This window comes from Biomphalaria glabrata, chromosome 14 (genome assembly GCF_947242115.1).
Source record: "Biomphalaria glabrata chromosome 14, xgBioGlab47.1, whole genome shotgun sequence".
Classification (NCBI taxonomy): domain Eukaryota; kingdom Metazoa; phylum Mollusca; class Gastropoda; family Planorbidae; genus Biomphalaria; species Biomphalaria glabrata.
The window spans coordinates 33,543,543-33,560,578 of NC_074724.1; the positions used below are offsets into that span (position 1 = coordinate 33,543,543).

General features: G+C 39.9%; 2 protein-coding genes across 2 annotated transcripts; both read left to right on the plus strand.

The window, feature by feature from the left end:
* The first annotated feature begins 2 nt into the window (after positions 1–2).
* Positions 3–6,874, plus strand: LOC106071900 (uncharacterized). The gene is made up of 3 exons (XM_056010258.1): positions 3–4,258; positions 5,112–5,173; positions 6,458–6,874. The coding sequence occupies exons 1-3, from the start codon at positions 3–5 to the stop codon at positions 6,706–6,708; spliced, it is 4,569 nt and encodes a 1,522-aa protein (XP_055866233.1). The 3' UTR covers positions 6,709–6,874.
* Positions 6,875–9,738: 2,864 nt separating this feature from the next.
* On the plus strand, positions 9,739–16,990 carry LOC106071902 (uncharacterized). The gene is made up of 3 exons (XM_056011023.1): positions 9,739–9,991; positions 13,052–13,708; positions 15,843–16,990. Exons 2-3 carry the CDS (start codon positions 13,068–13,070, stop codon positions 16,534–16,536), a joined length of 1,335 nt encoding a protein of 444 aa, XP_055866998.1. The 5' UTR covers positions 9,739–9,991; positions 13,052–13,067; the 3' UTR covers positions 16,537–16,990.
* The last annotated feature ends 46 nt before the right edge of the window (positions 16,991–17,036 follow it).

A 17,036-nucleotide genomic window follows, 5' to 3' on the forward strand; every position in this document is an offset into this window, starting at 1 on the left:
TAATGCCCTGTCCCAACTCACCGGAATTAATGGACGCCAGAGGTGATCAGCTTAAATGTCATCTTGACCTGGGAGCAGAAGACAAAGGACATTTTACAAATGCAAAACAGGAATTTGAGCAAGGCTCAGTAGGAGCGGAGGATTACGGCTGTAAGAAAAATTGCTGTGAAGTCAACGAAAGTAGAGCTACTGGAGAAGACCATGTTACACCACAAAGAACTAGTGAAGAATCGAGTCAGAATGATTCCAGTTGTCAAGAGGGGGACGGGGTGGTGAGATTACCATCACTCACAAACAAAACTGGTCAAACAGATGCTGAGCATAGAGATAATGAGACAGAGGAAGATTCCATTGGGGAAGATATCCAGGCCCGTTTCAGGGCAGAACAAAACACCTACTTCATACCAATCAAATCAGACAGCCAGCTTATGCATGCTGCCTGGGGTCCGGTTCCGGAAGATAGTGCTGTGGCCACTGGTCAGTACCATGACTCCAGTGTTGTTGCAGAGAGTAGTGGTATACCGTGCTGTTGCCAGTGCCATACTGAATTCCTTTTGGAAGAGACACCAGGGCCATCTGTAGAAAACCTGCAGTTGGATGCAGTCCTACTAGAAGAGCCCCAACATATTACTGTGTTGAAAAGTTGCAGCCAGGAGAATTCAGCAATGTGTAACTCTGGCGAAGTTGTTGACAAGGCCAGATCCGAAAGCTATGCTGAGGTGACAGCTAACTACATTTCTGAACTGAAAAAAATGGCAGAAAACATCGAACACATTTTAGACGAGCAAAACCTTAGAGGCTTGGAGTACATGGCCACAACAGGGTATGATGAAAACAACTGCAGCAGTCGACAGTCCGAGCAGTTTATCACAGTGGATGAGGAAGAAAAATCTAGAAACTCTGCATATGAAATATCCAATAAATATGTAAGTCATGACAAACAATTGTATACAAGTATCACCTGTGGAGATTCAAATAAACTCAACATTTTATTCAGTTCTCTGTATCATAAAGTTTCTACATTGAGCTATCTTGAAACTGGAGCTACCGCAAACACAAACAACAGTGGCAATTCATCGTCCTCTAACCCTGTGACTATCAGAGACAGAGAAACCAGGCCCTCTCCTAAAGTTGCCAGAGAGGGGGTCATCATTTATGAAAAAGATCCCAATCCAAAAAAGACACAAGCTGACTTGGTCATATTTGAAGGGAACCATGTGATCTCCATTCCTAAAGAAGCCATCATGGCCAATACATGGAGAGACTATTACACACCACCTAATATCAACAGCTCAGAAACAGAAACCATGTCTTCCAATTATTCCGTCAGCCAAACTTCCATAAACGATCAAGATTTAGGCGGGAAAAATGCAAAGGAGGCTATGCAGCAGTCCCCTCGTTACTTTGTGCCCCAGCAGTGTTCTACGACTGCTTCCAAGTCTGTCAATGTACAAAATCTGTCCAGCAGGACCAGGAAGATAAGTGAGTGTAAAGCAAGAAGATACGTGCCGATCACACGAGTTTGTGCTCGGCTGGGTAAACTGTCTGGAACTAGCATCAATAATGATTATGAACAGCCAGCATCACCGAAAACCAGACGTCTTTCTCCAAAATCACCAACTTATATCAAAACAAGCCCCAAAACTAGAAGTCCCAGTCCTAGATTACCAAAATCTAAAAGCCCCAAATTATCCAAATCTAAAACTTTAAGCCCTAAATCGCCAAAGTCGAAAGCTATTAGTCCAAAATCTAAGTCTAAAAATTGTGGTTCCAAATTTAATCATAAAAATTTCAGTCCCAAGTCTCGAAATTCCAGCCCCAAGTCCCAGAATTCCAGTTCAAAACTACCATTGTCCAGAGCTGTAAGTCTTAAGTCTAGAAGTTCTAGTTCTTCCAGAAGTTCTCGTCCCAAAACAAGAATCCCCAAACCTTTCAGAGCAAAGTCTAGGAGTTCCAGCCCAAAATCATCTATCTCAAGATCTTTCAGTCCTAAATTTAAAAAAATCAGAAGTCCTAGTTTGAAATCACCAAAAACTAGAGCAAGTAGCAAATTAAAAATATCAAACAGTCAAGAAAAAGTCTTAAGGAAATCCTCCCCTGGCCAGCATGACCATATTGGTGCCCAATACATACTTCAACCTCCTGGTATAACCTTCAAAGGCAAGAAGACTAAAAGCTGGACAGATGTTAATAAGCTGCCAACTAAAAAATCACCTGTGTCTACTGAGCCAAAAAAGATGAAAAAGCCACAAGGAAAAGCTTCAGCAAAGAAGAAAATCAAACCAGATAGCGCCTTCCCTTTGTCACTCCATACTTACCATGACCCTCTTGCATTGTCTTCCTACGTCCCAGACATGACCAGACAGTTAACTATAGAAAGCCCCAAAGAAAATCTGATGATCCACACCACCTATATTCGGCCTAATCCACTTCATCTGAACTCCAAAGGAATATTTGAGCTCATCAGTCAGAAGCGCAGACTGTATCTAGAGGATAAGGAGAAAGTGCCGAGCTCTGATGAAACCAGGCAGCTTATTTGTGAAACTGAGTGCTTTGTTAGGAAAGATCCCAAGACCAAACGTCTTGTCATCACCAATGGCACGTTGAATGAACTTGTGCAAAAAACAGTGACGCGGTCTACCACCAAGCTGAATGCCAATGGAAGATCAATGTCCAAATCTAAAAGTGAAACCAACAATGTACAGCAACCCACAAATCTGAAGGCTACAAAACTTCCTTTTCAACATGTAGAGATGATAGGAGATTATGTTTATATTGGAAACCACAAGCCCAAGTCTTTATCCCAAGTTAAAGATGCAGATGGCAATGAAAATTCAAATGCACATGGATGCGACTTGTTATGCTGTAGTCCTATTGTGGACCAATTGGAGACTAACAATGGCTATATTTGTCAGAGAAATTGTTTTAATACTGGATTTGTTTCTTATATTCAGACTGATTCCTTGCCTGATAAATCAGTTACAAATTTCTCTGAGTTTATTACCATACTTAAGATGATAAGTGACCCTGTAAACTTACACTTTGATCTGCTGAGCAACAGAAATAACAACAGTGCTGACGGAACCTCGGAGATGGAGGACGCCACCTTGGGAGATGTTGATCAGATCATAACGGAGCACCCTCAGCTAAGTTCAGTGAAGCAGAGACAGGGAAGAAGGTCAAGACCTAATTCTCCCTCCAAACGATCCTTGAAAGGAAAGTGCCCCGAGTGTGAGCCCAACATGCCTGGTGACGCTGAGGACAAACACTTCCTAGACTTTGAGCACCAAGTTCATCCCAATGAAATCAATGAGTCCAACGAAGTGCAGACTGGCTCCTCCCTTGAACTCAGAACAAGCCTCTTGCCCCCTCGTAATAAAGAAATCAAAATGGGTCATAAACTTTGGAACACTTGTGCCTGCGAGTCCCCAAGGCCCTACGTCCCTCCAACATACGCCGAATGTGCTATACAGCTCAACCTAGATGACATCTGCGGCAGTGAAGCTTCTCAGACAGGAGAGGAGAAGACTTACACTGGACATGTCCTTGACATTGATCATATAACTATGTGCGAATGCCAGCTGAGAATGCGAAAAACACAGAAACATAATTTTGACATGCAAGTCCACCCTGAGGACATCTGCCCGAGCAACAATGTCCAAACTGGGTCTTCTCTGCTCCTTCTAGAACCTATTATCAAAAGATCAACAGAGGCGGCAAATACAAGTGAGAAGATAGGCCATGCTTTCAAATTTGACAACTCGGATTCTGAACAGCCACGAAAGTTTCCAGAATCTGAGATTGTTGAAACTTGTGAAGTTGAGATTCAAGTGGCAGCGACAGATATCAATCCAAGCATTGATGCCCAGCCGGGGGATTCCTTGATGTTGATGGAACCATTTCCCCCAATTAAGCCAACTTTTAGTGAGGATGAATATCCAGAAGAGGATGCAACTTGGGGAGATTTAAGCATTAATGATATGATATCAGAAAACAAGAGTTTATACGCCTATTATAAGAGATATGAAGAGCTGACAAAACTGGAGAAGGATTATGAAATCTATGCCAGGCCCTACACCACTGCTGATCAGCTTCAACAGAAGTCAATGACAGATAGTAAAATAGATCCAAGAAACGCAGGGAATAAGAGAAGTACAGCTTTTTTGAAGCACACACCTAGTCAAGAGTACCGCCAGTATGCAACAGCTAGTTATGAAGAGCCAAAGGGCACAAGAGACCATGAGAAAGGAGAGTTTAGGTTGGTAAACAATTTTAATTATTTCCCTTTTCTACTGAGCCTATATCAACTCGTTCCGTCTGTCTAGTCAAAATCTTTCACATGCTGTTTCTGCCGCTTGCCATTCTCAGAGTTCTTTATTTGTAGTAGGTAGGCCTGCTCCATCAACAGACTTATTAATTGGAGAGTGAGGGTGGTTGTGGAGCCAACACAAGAAAAAATATATAGTATATAATATAGGCTTTTAATAGATTTCAGACTAGAAACATATTTAGCTTTTCAAAGAAGTACTTGTTAGTTCAATATTTTAAATCTTTTCTTTTTTTGTGTGGTCATTTATGTTCTCCCAGCACTCTGAGCCTGCATTGTTTGTATATAGTTTAAATTTTATTATTAATTAGCAACATATTTTCTTTAAAAAAATTTTTTAATTAATTTAAAAATCATGTACTCTCTCTCTCTAAAATATAAAACCCTGGTGCTATTAGAGCATGGAATGGGTTGCCTGAATCAGCCAGGTAAACCAATGACTTAGCAGGTCTTTTTCTGTTGTTTTAGCGTTCATAACAATATTTTTGTACAAAGCTTATATCATCTCATTCTGTCTGTCTGATACAATTTTTGTACACTTTATTTCTCCTACTTCCATTTCTCACATCAAGGTGAAACTTTGCACAATTAATCATTGTCCCTAGCAAAACATGAATCCATCAAAAAATTAACCAGTTAATTAATTGATTAGTGCTAATTAATTAATTATTTTGATATTGATTAAGGGAAATAAATTATGGAGATAAAAAGCTTTGCACAAGCCAGGGCCACAAACTTAACTATATTCACATTACTATCTAATTGACTTCATTTTGAATTTCAGACATGTTGCAAAAGCAAAAGAAAGCATCACAGTCACTAATTACCAAAAGGAAAGTACTTCAGGTCAGCTGCCTTCCTTCCCTTGTCCGAAATGAGAATGAAATCATAACAAATTTTTAACTAAGTAATCTGGTCCTAAAGTAAAAAAAAATGTATTACAATGGTCACTTTTACTCAAACTAAGTAATCTGGTATCAATAACATGTATCCCTATGGGCACTTTATTGAATCTTAAGTAATCTGGTCATAAAGTAACAATAACATGTATCCCTATGCGCACTTTATTGACTCTTATGTAATCTGGTCATAAAGTAACAATAACATGTATCCCTATGGGCACTTTATTGATTCAAAGTAATCTGGTCATGAAGTAACTATATATTTTTCTTAAATACTTTACAATTTTACTCATTGGATAGATTTGTATTTTTTTTCGCACTGTCCTTAAAGTCAACCAAAAGTGATAACACAGCTAGTGTTGTGCTGAGTACCCCATTTCAGACCTTGTGATCAATAGTCAGATGATGTAAAGGTCATTTTGTTTCTATGGCCGAGTTTCATGTGGCCAGCACAACCACAATTACATTCACCTACTAATGTCTGGTACCCATTAAACTTGGGTGGACTTGGGGACTTTCTTAAAATACCAAAGTTTAAAATCCCAGTCAGCACCAAGAGTCGAACCTGAGACCTCGCAGCTCAAAAGCCAAGTGCTTGACCACTCAGCCACCTTGCTATTTTGTGTTGAGACTAAATTTTATAGCTTGCTACAGAAAGAGTTTAATTTGTATTCAGTTGCAACTTAAGATTTGTTGATAAGTGTGACTTGTAGTTCTTCAGGAAGCATACACTGTCTGTTTCTATGACAACACAGCAGTCCTAGTTAACAAAAATCATTTTATGTATTTACTTAGTTTTCATTTCTGCCTTGAAATACTGTCTGTGGCAGCGGTTCTCAACCTTTTAAGCTCGCGATCCCTTTTTACAATCCCACACTTTGCCTCGACACACACACACAGCAATAGTAGAATAGGCATTAACAATCCATATTTTCGATGGTCTTCGGCGACCCCTGGCAAATTGCCAATCGACCCCCAAAGGGGTCATGACCCACCCCTTGTCTAAGGCTTCATGGGGGCCTACTGATGTCCAACCCTAAATGGACTTCATCAATGATTCCAATTAAGTGCTGTAAGGGACAATTCTGCCCATACACTTTTTAACCTATATATATATATAAGGCATTACTGTGAACTAGGATTCTTTGACAGGAGTCTTTGACAGGAGTCTTCCTGCTTTGATCCTTGTTTTGTTCATCTCATCAGAAACATTCATTTCTCATTTCAGATCCCCAGGCGCGGGGGCCATTTCAGGGCAAGTACAAAAACTTTACATCCTCTGGGATCAACTTACCCAGCCCAGTTGGCAGCATCGAGTCACAGGAGGGGGAGATGAAGGAAGAAGAGGGAGAGAACCAAGGTCACAGGCCTTATAGGAGGAAGAGGAAACCAAACAGTGGTCCAAGTGTGGAGACGCAAACCTTCAAATCAATGCAGCCCAATCCACCCCCTGACCAGCCAGATGAAAACCCATTTTAGATCATCTACCAGTTACTAGAGTTTGAACAATTAGGACAAATTCTTAAATATTTTTTTTTACAGCAGCCGAAGTTATTTCAAAATAAATTGAAAAAATAATTTTATTATTGTGATATAACCTTAATTACTGAAGGATGCAATGCTAGGTATGTGAAGGCAGTTTTTTTTTAAATAATTGTTCAAAAATATAAGTATTCAAATTAAAATTTGGTTTGGGGAGGAAGCATATAAAATAGTATTAGATAATCAAATTATATTTGTATAATAGATTTAAAAAAAAAACATTTAAATTTTGATGCTACATACATTCAAATTATTCATAGTTAAAGTTAATGGTCGGTAATGTTTTTTCCAGTGGGGTCAGGAGGTATGTTGTGTTTCCCGAAAATAAATGAGGGGGGTTCCTGACCTATGGTGCATGGTTACTCCTATTACCACTCCCTTAGGATACCTTTGATTTAGCTTCATAAAACTTACCTAAATATACAATATTCAATGTCATATAGTACATGTTTTATCTCCTATTGTTAGTTGCCCTTGTCATTGACTTAGTTAGGAACAAAGGAAAGTTTTCGGAGTAACTTGAAGAGACAGAAAGATTGTCTGCTTTTGGATATGTGTAACAAGACAACTAAATATTTGGATTCAACAATAAACAACTTAGAAGAAACTTCATGTTTTGTTTCTTTTCTTTATGTAGCCATTTCTGAAAGTCAAATACATAGGTCTGTGGTCTAATGAGTTTAAAAAAAAAAAAAGGAGGGATGAGGTCATAAAGCCCCTTCACAAAAATTTAAGCAAAACATTTACAAGTTCCATGATCGTAGCCAGTGGCGTTTGAAATTCAATACCATTAAGTTAAAATAAATTTTAAAAACTACAGTTATAATACCATTAAGTAAAAAAAAAGTACAATTACCATAAGCGTAGCCAGTGGGGTTTGGAGGTTAAATACTTTAAGTAAAATAAAACTACACTATTTGACACATTTATATGTTGTTTTTTAGCCAGTCGATGGTATATATATGTTGTTTTTTTTTTCATTCAGTAAAGAGCTGAATAAATAAATATATCATAGATGTACACACAAAGGAATATGTATAGTAGGCCTATATACATTTGGATCTGTACACGTACACGAACTATCTATTGTAAACATACAATAGACATACAAAAGGTCTAATCCTCATGCCCTTTTAATACCATTAATTGGACTGTTAATGGAAGAACTTTATTGCACAAAACTGACTTGAAAGACTTCTTGCAAATATTTTTCTAGCACTTGTTCTGTAAATATTCTGTGGCGTTTTAAGTCGCGAGAGACGATTTTTTTCCCCCTTTGCAACTTCTCATGTGACTTAAGAGGCCTTGATACACAACTGCCTTCTATTATACAAAATATCATGAGGGAGTCGACCATGTGAACATGTTTAAGCCAGCTAAGGCGTCTACTGCTGACTGGGCCGGCCTTAGATAATTGGAGGGCCCCAAATAAAATAGGAAAATAAAAAATAGCGAAAAACTAAAACAAAGTAATTTGTTTACAATCTAGTGTACTCACACATTAGCATTAAACATTTAGCTATTTATTCTCTAAATAAATTATGTTTGTGCCCTGTGCGAGGTCCCCATCAATTTGAGGCACTAGGCGGCTGCCTAGTTTGTCTATGCCTAAGTCGGCGTTCCAGTACCACCTCAGCGTGGTCGCCGGGTGAACACCCCTGCTCGTTTAGAGTGGCCAAGGCTAATGGTTGCTGGCTACTGATGTCAGTCAGCGAGAGTAAAATCACATCAAAAGGGTAATGTTCAATGCCCCCCCCCCCGGAGCAACGGTGAGTAAGAGACCTAACGGGATCTCCGAAAAGCGGATAGCGCTGGACACCAACTCGAGGGTTGGCTGGGATCTCCTTGGCCCCGGCTGATTCGCGGGTCTCTCTTTGGGCAAAGACTGGACTGACTGGCGCGGGCTGCGTCGGGCGGCCTGTTTGGCGCCCACGAGCTAGGCTCTAATTAGCCCGTCCCCTGGTGCGCTAGTGGAGGAATACGCTGCGATAAATGGTTATTCGGATACTGGGAATATCAAGAAACGTATACCCCCCCCCTCCCCCCACTCCTGCCCTGCAAGAAACTATTTTGTCAGATGCCTAAGTCCGGCCTTGCAACTGATAACAGCGCTAATGTCCGCGGCACTTCCTCATCTGTTATTTTATCTTGCCACCTTATTTAAAGAATCCTACTTAAATTACAGACGATACTTCCAGAGATATTAAGATAATTAGGTCCTATGGGTATCTATGTGTCATTGAAGTCATTCTAATACTTAAGCATCGGTGGTGGAATAAGATATTTTAAGCCTTTTTTCCTACCAAGAGTAGCAAAAAAGCTCAACTATTTCCAGAGGTTGGCCCTTAAATTATTGGCCTTAATGGCCATGTAAAGAGCATTGCTTTTGTTTGTGCTTTGACTGATGCATAAGCCAAACTTCTGGCATGAAGCAAACTTTACACAACCAGAGTCTGAGTAGCAGATTCAGCAACAATAGCTGCATTATCAGCGTAGAGGAGTACCCTGATTAATAGCTTTGTAGTTTTGGTTTATGCCCAATCTGGATACATTTATTTATTTAAGCTTGAAAATCACAGTAACGTTCCGAACATAAATGGTTCGTCCTATATCAGGGGCTTTTGTTACAATCGTCAAACAGAATTCGATACAATATCAAGTTAGCAGACAAATAATGGTTTGCACAACACCCAAGAATTTAGGCATACTTCATTAACTTAAGTGAGGCAGATTTATTTTAATTATTATTTATTTACAGACCTATATATATTTATATTGGCTTCTTTAGCCACATAAGAAGTTGCAAAGGGAAAATATTGTCTCTCGAGACGTAAAATGCCAGAGATAGGCCTATATATTTCCATGTCTATGGGTTTTCATTACTAAATCGTAGAATCTTTGCTTCGCATCATCGTCTGAAAGGAAAATCCCAGAGCGATGCAAACGAACCATATTTCCTATTTAGATTACGTCATTTGAAGGCTGGCCAACAACATGGTTCATTGCCCCATAAAGCTGTCACATCTATAATACATTTTAAAAAAATCATAAAAAAATAACTAAAAAAAAACAAACAATTATAGATGTGACAGCTTGAAAGCAGTAGCCTATACACTTCCACAAGGAACAATATTCTAAAAACTATAATAGTCTACATCTAAGAACTTCAATTTTGGCTTGATTGATCGAAACTTTTTTTTTTAATCTAACACCGTAACAGGTAGAGAAACTTAGAATCACTTTAGTCATTCTAGATCTATTATGATTCAGTAGCTGGTTTCTATGTTGACTAGATGATATGCCTATAGCCATTTAGAGACTATATCTGATCTAAGCATCTTCAAATACAAAAACAAAATCTAAAAAAATACTCAGAAAGACACAACGATTAAGGCACATTCTTCGTTCCATATGCTAAGACAAATTCTTAATTTGTACAAATGCTCCTTCTTCCCTACTGCTATTAGTGCATGGAAAGTGTGTCCTGAGCCAGCCAGGACTTGGCAGAATTTAAGTCGTTGGTCAATATGCATTATGACTAAATTAATGCATGACGCGTGAGCATCATCTTTTTTGAAGTAACGTCTGTATTATATAAGATAAGAGAATTCCGCATACTTTTTTTCATGTATTCTGATCCGCTACTCTTAGGTCTGATCCAGATCTAGTGATCAGCCGGTACCTAAAATAGATCTAGACTCTAGATCTATACATAATACATTATTTTATACATTGATTTGTTTCTTAGTGTGTCTAGAGAACTTTGTTTTTTTCCTTGGATATAATAGGCCTACCACAACTATGCAACACACACACACACTCGATAACAATGCCTTCGCTTCTGAAGATTAAGGATTCAAGCGTTGTGTTTCACACAGTCACGCAAACCCAATTTCGACCTACATATTTTGTCACATCTAATCAATCATGATCTAATGCAGACAATGCCGTTGTCCACAGGGGGTCTATTTGAGTTATCTTTTTCATCTTTTGCGCCTGTCTTTGGCAAGGGTTTTTCTTTCGGGTTGGTGTGGACAGAATCACTACTTATCATTCGTCAGATGAGCTGAGTCGAACACTTAACCAGCATGGCGTAACAGAGGGGCCCTTCAGAAGCGCTATAAAGATCCACTCATGCGCCATTTTGCCCTTACTGGCATAGAGGAAAGTAGCTGGCAGCAGTTGGAGCGCTGTCACGAATGTTATTTATAGATGAACACAATGACACACACTCCAGTCGTGACAGGTCACTTTGAGATATAATACCATAACTCAGTGTTTCCCAAACTGTGTTCCGAGAGGCCTGAATAGGTTTTCCACGAACTACTGGAATAATTAATTTGTAGGCCACCACGTTAATTAATCTCTCTAAAAAAATAAGCAAAGTGTTCCGCTAAATACTCAGAATGTACCGGTACCATGGGCGTAGCCAGGATTTTTTTTCGGGGAGGGTTTTGGGGGGGGATTCCCCCCGAACCCCCCCCCCCACGCGGAAAAAAATTATATATATATATGTGTGTGTCTGTACATTATTAATCTTTATTACATTCTGACCCCTTCGGAAGACATTTATTGCTTATTGTAGACTCCCCGCCCTTGCTAGCAAGGGGGTCTGGGGGAGTTCGCAGCGCTCCCCCAGCGCGGGGCGAAGCCCCGCCGCCGAGCACTATTTCTGGTATTGAAAGCCAACAAAATGCATATTCTGAGGTATCTACTGTGCATTATCTTGCTATTAAAAAGTTTTATTTCAAAAATCTAATGTGCTATTCTTACTGACTTAGACCCTCTCGCGCCGTATTTTCCGGCAAGCTGTTTCCGCGTAATTCATTTTGTGTGAGAACATGTCCCGCAAAACCTCATGCGACGCTCTGTCACAACCTTACTAAGGATTCGACTCCCAGTTCGGCATATGATTTCTTTGATTTAGACCCGATCTCTATGACTGACTCCTAAAATCTGTCTTAGCCATCTTTGTTGAGACACATTTAATGATTTTCAATTTCGGCAGAAGACTACTCACACTTTATTAATGGAGCCCAAGCCACTGGTAGAAATTTGTAACCTTTCTTGACTACGCTCTTGGAATTACATGCCTGTATTTCGCTTTAGATTTTATATCGAAAAGGAAAGTTTTTTCGTCAAATCATCTGTTGAGGGGTTTTAAACTAAGAAATCTATGGAGTTCTTTTGTTTTGTTTTTAATTCAAAACATCATTTAGCTACGATCTTAGAATTTGGTGACTGTAGTTTGCTTTAAAATAATATTGAAGAGAAAGGTTTTCAACTCTAAACGCTCTGTAGGGGAATTTTAAACTCAAAACCATCTGGAGGGGTTTTAAACTTTAAAGAAAAAGCCATCTGGAGGAGGGGGATTTAAACTCAAAACCCCTTTGGCTACGCTCATAGATTTTATAGTGTGTAATTTGCTTTTTTTTATATTGAAGAGGTACTTTTTAGCTTCAAACCCCAACTGGAAAGGGAGGGGGGTTAACTCAAAACCCCTTTGGCTACGCTCATAGAATTTTGAGTATGTAATTTGCTTTTTTTATATTGAAGATGGGGGTTTATCGTAAATTTTGGAGGGGGTTTTAAAATCAAAATCTTCCTCAACTGTGCTGTTGGAATTTGGGGATTGTTGTTTGCATTTTTTTTTTGTTTTGTTTTATAGAAGAGGGGGATTTAACTGCAAAAACCTCTGGTAGGGGGTTTAAAATTCAAACCCCCCTGTAGGGGGTTTAAACTCAAAGCCCCCTAGTAGAGGGATTTGTATCTCAAAACCCCCTGATAGGGTTTTTTTAAATCTCAAAACCCCCTGGTAGGGGGATTTAAACTCAAAACCCCCTGGTAGAGGGTTTTTAACTCAAAACTGCCTCGGCTGTGCTGTGGTAAGTGATGATTTAGTATTAAAATCTCACCTAAAATAAACAAAATGAAAGCAAAAATCAGTCACTTAATTCCGTTCCCCCCCCCCCCGGGGGGGGAATTTCATTTCGGGGGGGGGGGGTTTGAACCCCAAGAACCCCCCCCCCTGGCTACGCCCATGACCGGTACGAAGTGTTACGTTAAGGAATAAGTTTGGGAATCCCTTTTTTCTCTTATACATCACAGATATGCCTTTAAATAAAAAAAAAGATTATTACGAGGAAGGCTTAGGGCCTATTAACAATGTCATTTTTGTTAATTATACTCTAATTCTAATACGTTTTTCCCACTGGCTGATTAAGGCAACAGGAAAGAAAGCACTTATAAGAATATTTTTTGCACTTTTTTTTCTGCACAGATTTTCACATTTCAAAATGGAGAATAACCGCCAGTGCAGAGTAAGCGTTGACAGCGTAGAGATATTCCGTAAGAAAAGACCCCATTCTCCTAGCAGAAGTAAAATGTACGTTACAGAAAGAAAAGAAATGCCTCAACAGCGACAAGCCACCAAACGATACAGCGTCGCAGAGGCCTCAGAAGAAGCCAGCGGCAAGTCCATATTTGACGCCAGCATCAAGCCAGTCAACACAGTAGGCGACGGTTCCCACCCAAAAGACTTCACACATCAGGTGCGAGCCACGGACATCGCCGAACCGCACTCCACGCAGACGGGGCCCTCCCTGAGGGAAAGGAGCGCGCAGCTTCCGAAGAGATGCTCCGACAGAGTGCGCTGCAAGTCGGGTAGGCGTTCGTGGAATCACTGCTGCGACACCCCCAGGGCTTGCTGCGGGAACAAGATCTGCTCCGGGGAACCCAAAGACTTTCAAATACAGGCTGATCCTCGGGAGATAGGGTCCAGCGAGTCGGTGCAAACTGGCCCTTCGTTAGCCGCCAGCGGGTCATTCTGTCGATTCGACTACAAACTAAGAAAGGTTAAGAAATGGCCAGCGGATAGCAGCCAGCAATGTGACTGTCCCAAAAAACAAGAATATCATGTCTCCTGTGCTGAAAACAGGTTAGTTTAAAAAGTTGGATTTTTTTTTTTTTTACTTAGCGCACACCCTATAACATCAAGAGGATTTTTAAAAATGGTGTGGGAGGGGAAGCAAAACATCAAAGTAGGATGTTTTGGCGTTTATGTCTTAGAGACATTCATATAAGTTTTGCAGAAGTTTATATGTATTTTTTTATGTATAGAACATTTGCTTTTTTACCTCAATAGATCTAGAAATAAACGATCTGTTAGGGCACAGTCAGGCTAAAGACGGTGCATATTTTAGTAAGGGAAATACTTTTCTATTCATTTTAGAAGTTTTAGTCGTGGGTGATAGTGAAATAAAGAGGTTGTCAAAGACCCATATTTTGAACCTTTAGTGTTGGGCTAAACTCTACCAGACAGTCATTGAAGGAGAACCAGATAATGGAGAGAGAGAGAGGGAGAGACTGGGGGTACAGACAACGTAAGAAAGCTGGTCATTAACTATAAAGTCTGGAGTATTTGAATGATTTCGTATGTACTTGAGGAGCTTGAGGAGTCTGTGCAGGCAACAGTGACACACGTGACACACCTGAGTGTGAATGTGTTATAGGCCTATCCCTCTGTCTCTTCATTTATGTATGGATCATAAGCAACTGCTGTCTTATAAAAATGGGCCAATATCATTTTATTATTACGGGACAAGCCTGGTGAATAACTTAATTCGAGTTTGATCAAACATGCGGGGAACATGGAGACTTTAAAACTAAGCCATAAGAACGTTTGTACATTCCGACTTTACATCAAGAACTTCTGGAAGACTTTTAGTGCCTACTAGTTTGTGTAGTACCCGTTGTCGTAGCCATGAACATATATGGGTCAGTGACTTTGGCAAACTATGCACTGTGAAATTCAGTTAAACCAAAAAGAGGACGATCTGTATCTGAACTTCTGGAGAAATGAAATTATAAGACCTACGTGTAGTTCGTTGTTGACAGATCTACGAGTCCTCAAATGTGTATTTTTGGTTCTCCTCTGTCAACTCTTATAAGTTGATCGTATTTATTTTTTTTATTAATGTAACATAGCGGTAACAAATATGTAGTTTTTTTTTTTTTTTTTTTTTTGCTTGTTTTTCATCTTCACCTATCTCTTAGTCTGTGGGACTGTTAAGGCACCATAAATGATAATTCAACCGTCTTTCTCCATTCCTATCGAACTTTCGCCTCGACTAGTGTCTATTTCATTGATTGTTCATTAATTGTTCCGTCCATTCTTTGATGTCTTCCCATCACGTCCTCTGTCTCTTCATTTTCCTGCGGAAAGTTTTTTTTTGTTTTATTTAGGGAGTCTTAACGATATGTCATCTACATTTGTCTTATTTACCCTAAGACTTTATTTTGTACAACTGGTATTATTATATGTAAATATAAGTGTAACAAAGGGCATTCTTGTTTATTGGAACAGTCACATTGCTGGCTGCTACCCGCTGGCCATTTCTTAACCTTTCTTTCTTCTAATATAGAAACAAGCAAAATAAAAAAAAAAATTAAAAAAAAAAGCTTATATTAAAATTATTTGGATTAGTCATGTAATTAAAAATATAATAAGCCTCGGACGACAATCTATAAAGGGGACTAATTCAGCGGATACCACCACTTCAGTCAAGTACTATTTCTTCCCTTTTTGAGATACCTTCATCATCATCATTATCATTCCTTTGGGTTTCTCATGGAACATAGGGCCTTGTGGAACTTATGCCCAGGTTGGCCCGGACACCTAGTAAATTTTAATTTTTATCCTTGGTTTTGTCTTTGTAGTTTTCAAATACGGGGTATATATGTATTTAATAGTAACAAATTTGCTTTGTACTCTTGCTTAGGGTTGATATTTTGCTTTCACACAGTGGCGTAGCTAAGGATCTTCTATACCATATCTCAAACTACATTGGTGTAACCAGGATTTTTTTTCCAGGAAGAACCCGTTCCCATTTTTTTAAAAAATGTCTTTCATTAGTTAAGAGCAAAGTAATCGCTCTTACACGAAGTCATCAGCTGCATAAAGGAGGGAGTATTATTATTTTAACATTTTACTTGTTACTTTATAGCACTAAAATCTAAAATATTGAACTTTTTTGACACCAGTGTAAATAATTAATTTACACTATTTACAGGGAGGGGTGTGGAGCTTTCCACCAACAAGTCAAGTCCACGGACATTCAGTCCAGCGATGTGGTTCAGACTGGCCAGTCTGGGCAGTGTACGGAGGGCGACATCATCTTATACGGCACAGCCAAGCGCCAGCCCACCAAGGCGTACAAGCGACACAACAGTAGCGATGACTACGTCTGGTGCGAGTGTATGCGGGTGAAGGGAACGGAGGGGCAGAGTCACGTGGGCACCCAGGTCGCCGCTACGAACATCTCTCCCTCCAAGTGCATCCAGACGGACAGATGCCTAGCCAACGCGTGCCTGACTGGCAGGAAGATAAGGAACACGGACTGGGATGACTGCAGGTGCAGCTCGGCCAAAGGTGCTCCCGGGGGCTCTGGAAAGAAGAGGACGATCTCACAGGCGGTCAAGCCGTTGGACATATCAGACTGCACAGAAATGCAGACCGAGTCCTCGCTCGACCTAACCGAGGTCTACACCAGGAAGCGGGAGGTTTGCCCCGGCTCCCAAAGAAGCGGAGACATCATACGATACGGCAGGGCCAGGGACATCTGCGATGACTGCGTCCAGATCAGGGTGAAAATACCTAAGAACGCTCGACTCACAGAGAGGTCCACTCAAGTCGAAGGCCGCAATATCAATGTCGAAGACGGCAATCAAACCGTTGAGTGCTGTGGGACGTGTGACTGCAATTAAAATAAATTATAGCTATGCTGTTACCACAAAGTAACCGACGACCACAGAATGCCTGTTGTAGCTTTTCTGAAGACTTAAATGGCGTTTGTGAATATCAATATATTAATTGCAAGGCTAACACGGAGATGAACAAATCAAATTTCACGACTTCATTTATTTATTTAGTGATTGTACAGGCCGACGAATTTCTCAAATTATAAAAGAAGATGGTGGACTTCCTCTTATGATGGGAGCATGCGCACTCTGAAAGTTATGCATATTTTCAAGAAGCCACGCTTTACTAGCTTCATTTCGCTTTTGAAAAATGTCCGGTGCACTCGCCTTAAATCTACCAGAACCAGTAGCACTAACTCTAGATGTATTAGGTCTATCTCCCCGACACGTTTTAGTAGAGTGTTTTTCAACCAAGCAGGGCGCCTAACCTCACGAAATATAAAATCTTGTGAATCATGTACTAGTATGCTTTTGTTTGTTTTCGTCAGTATTTCAAGTTGTCAATA

Coding starts and splice junctions, on each gene's coding strand:
- LOC106071902 (XM_056011023.1), top strand. CDS start 13,068: ATGGAGAATAACCGCCAGTGCAGAGTAAGCGTTGACAGCGTAGAGATA. Junction 13,709..15,842: donor GTCTCCTGTGCTGAAAACAG/GTTAGTTTAAAA, acceptor CACTATTTACAG/GGAGGGGTGTGGAGCTTTCC.
- LOC106071900 (XM_056010258.1), top strand. CDS start 3: ATGCCCTGTCCCAACTCACCGGAATTAATGGACGCCAGAGGTGATCAG. Junction 4,259..5,111: donor CATGAGAAAGGAGAGTTTAG/GTTGGTAAACAA, acceptor TTTGAATTTCAG/ACATGTTGCAAAAGCAAAAG. Junction 5,174..6,457: donor CCAAAAGGAAAGTACTTCAG/GTCAGCTGCCTT, acceptor TTCTCATTTCAG/ATCCCCAGGCGCGGGGGCCA.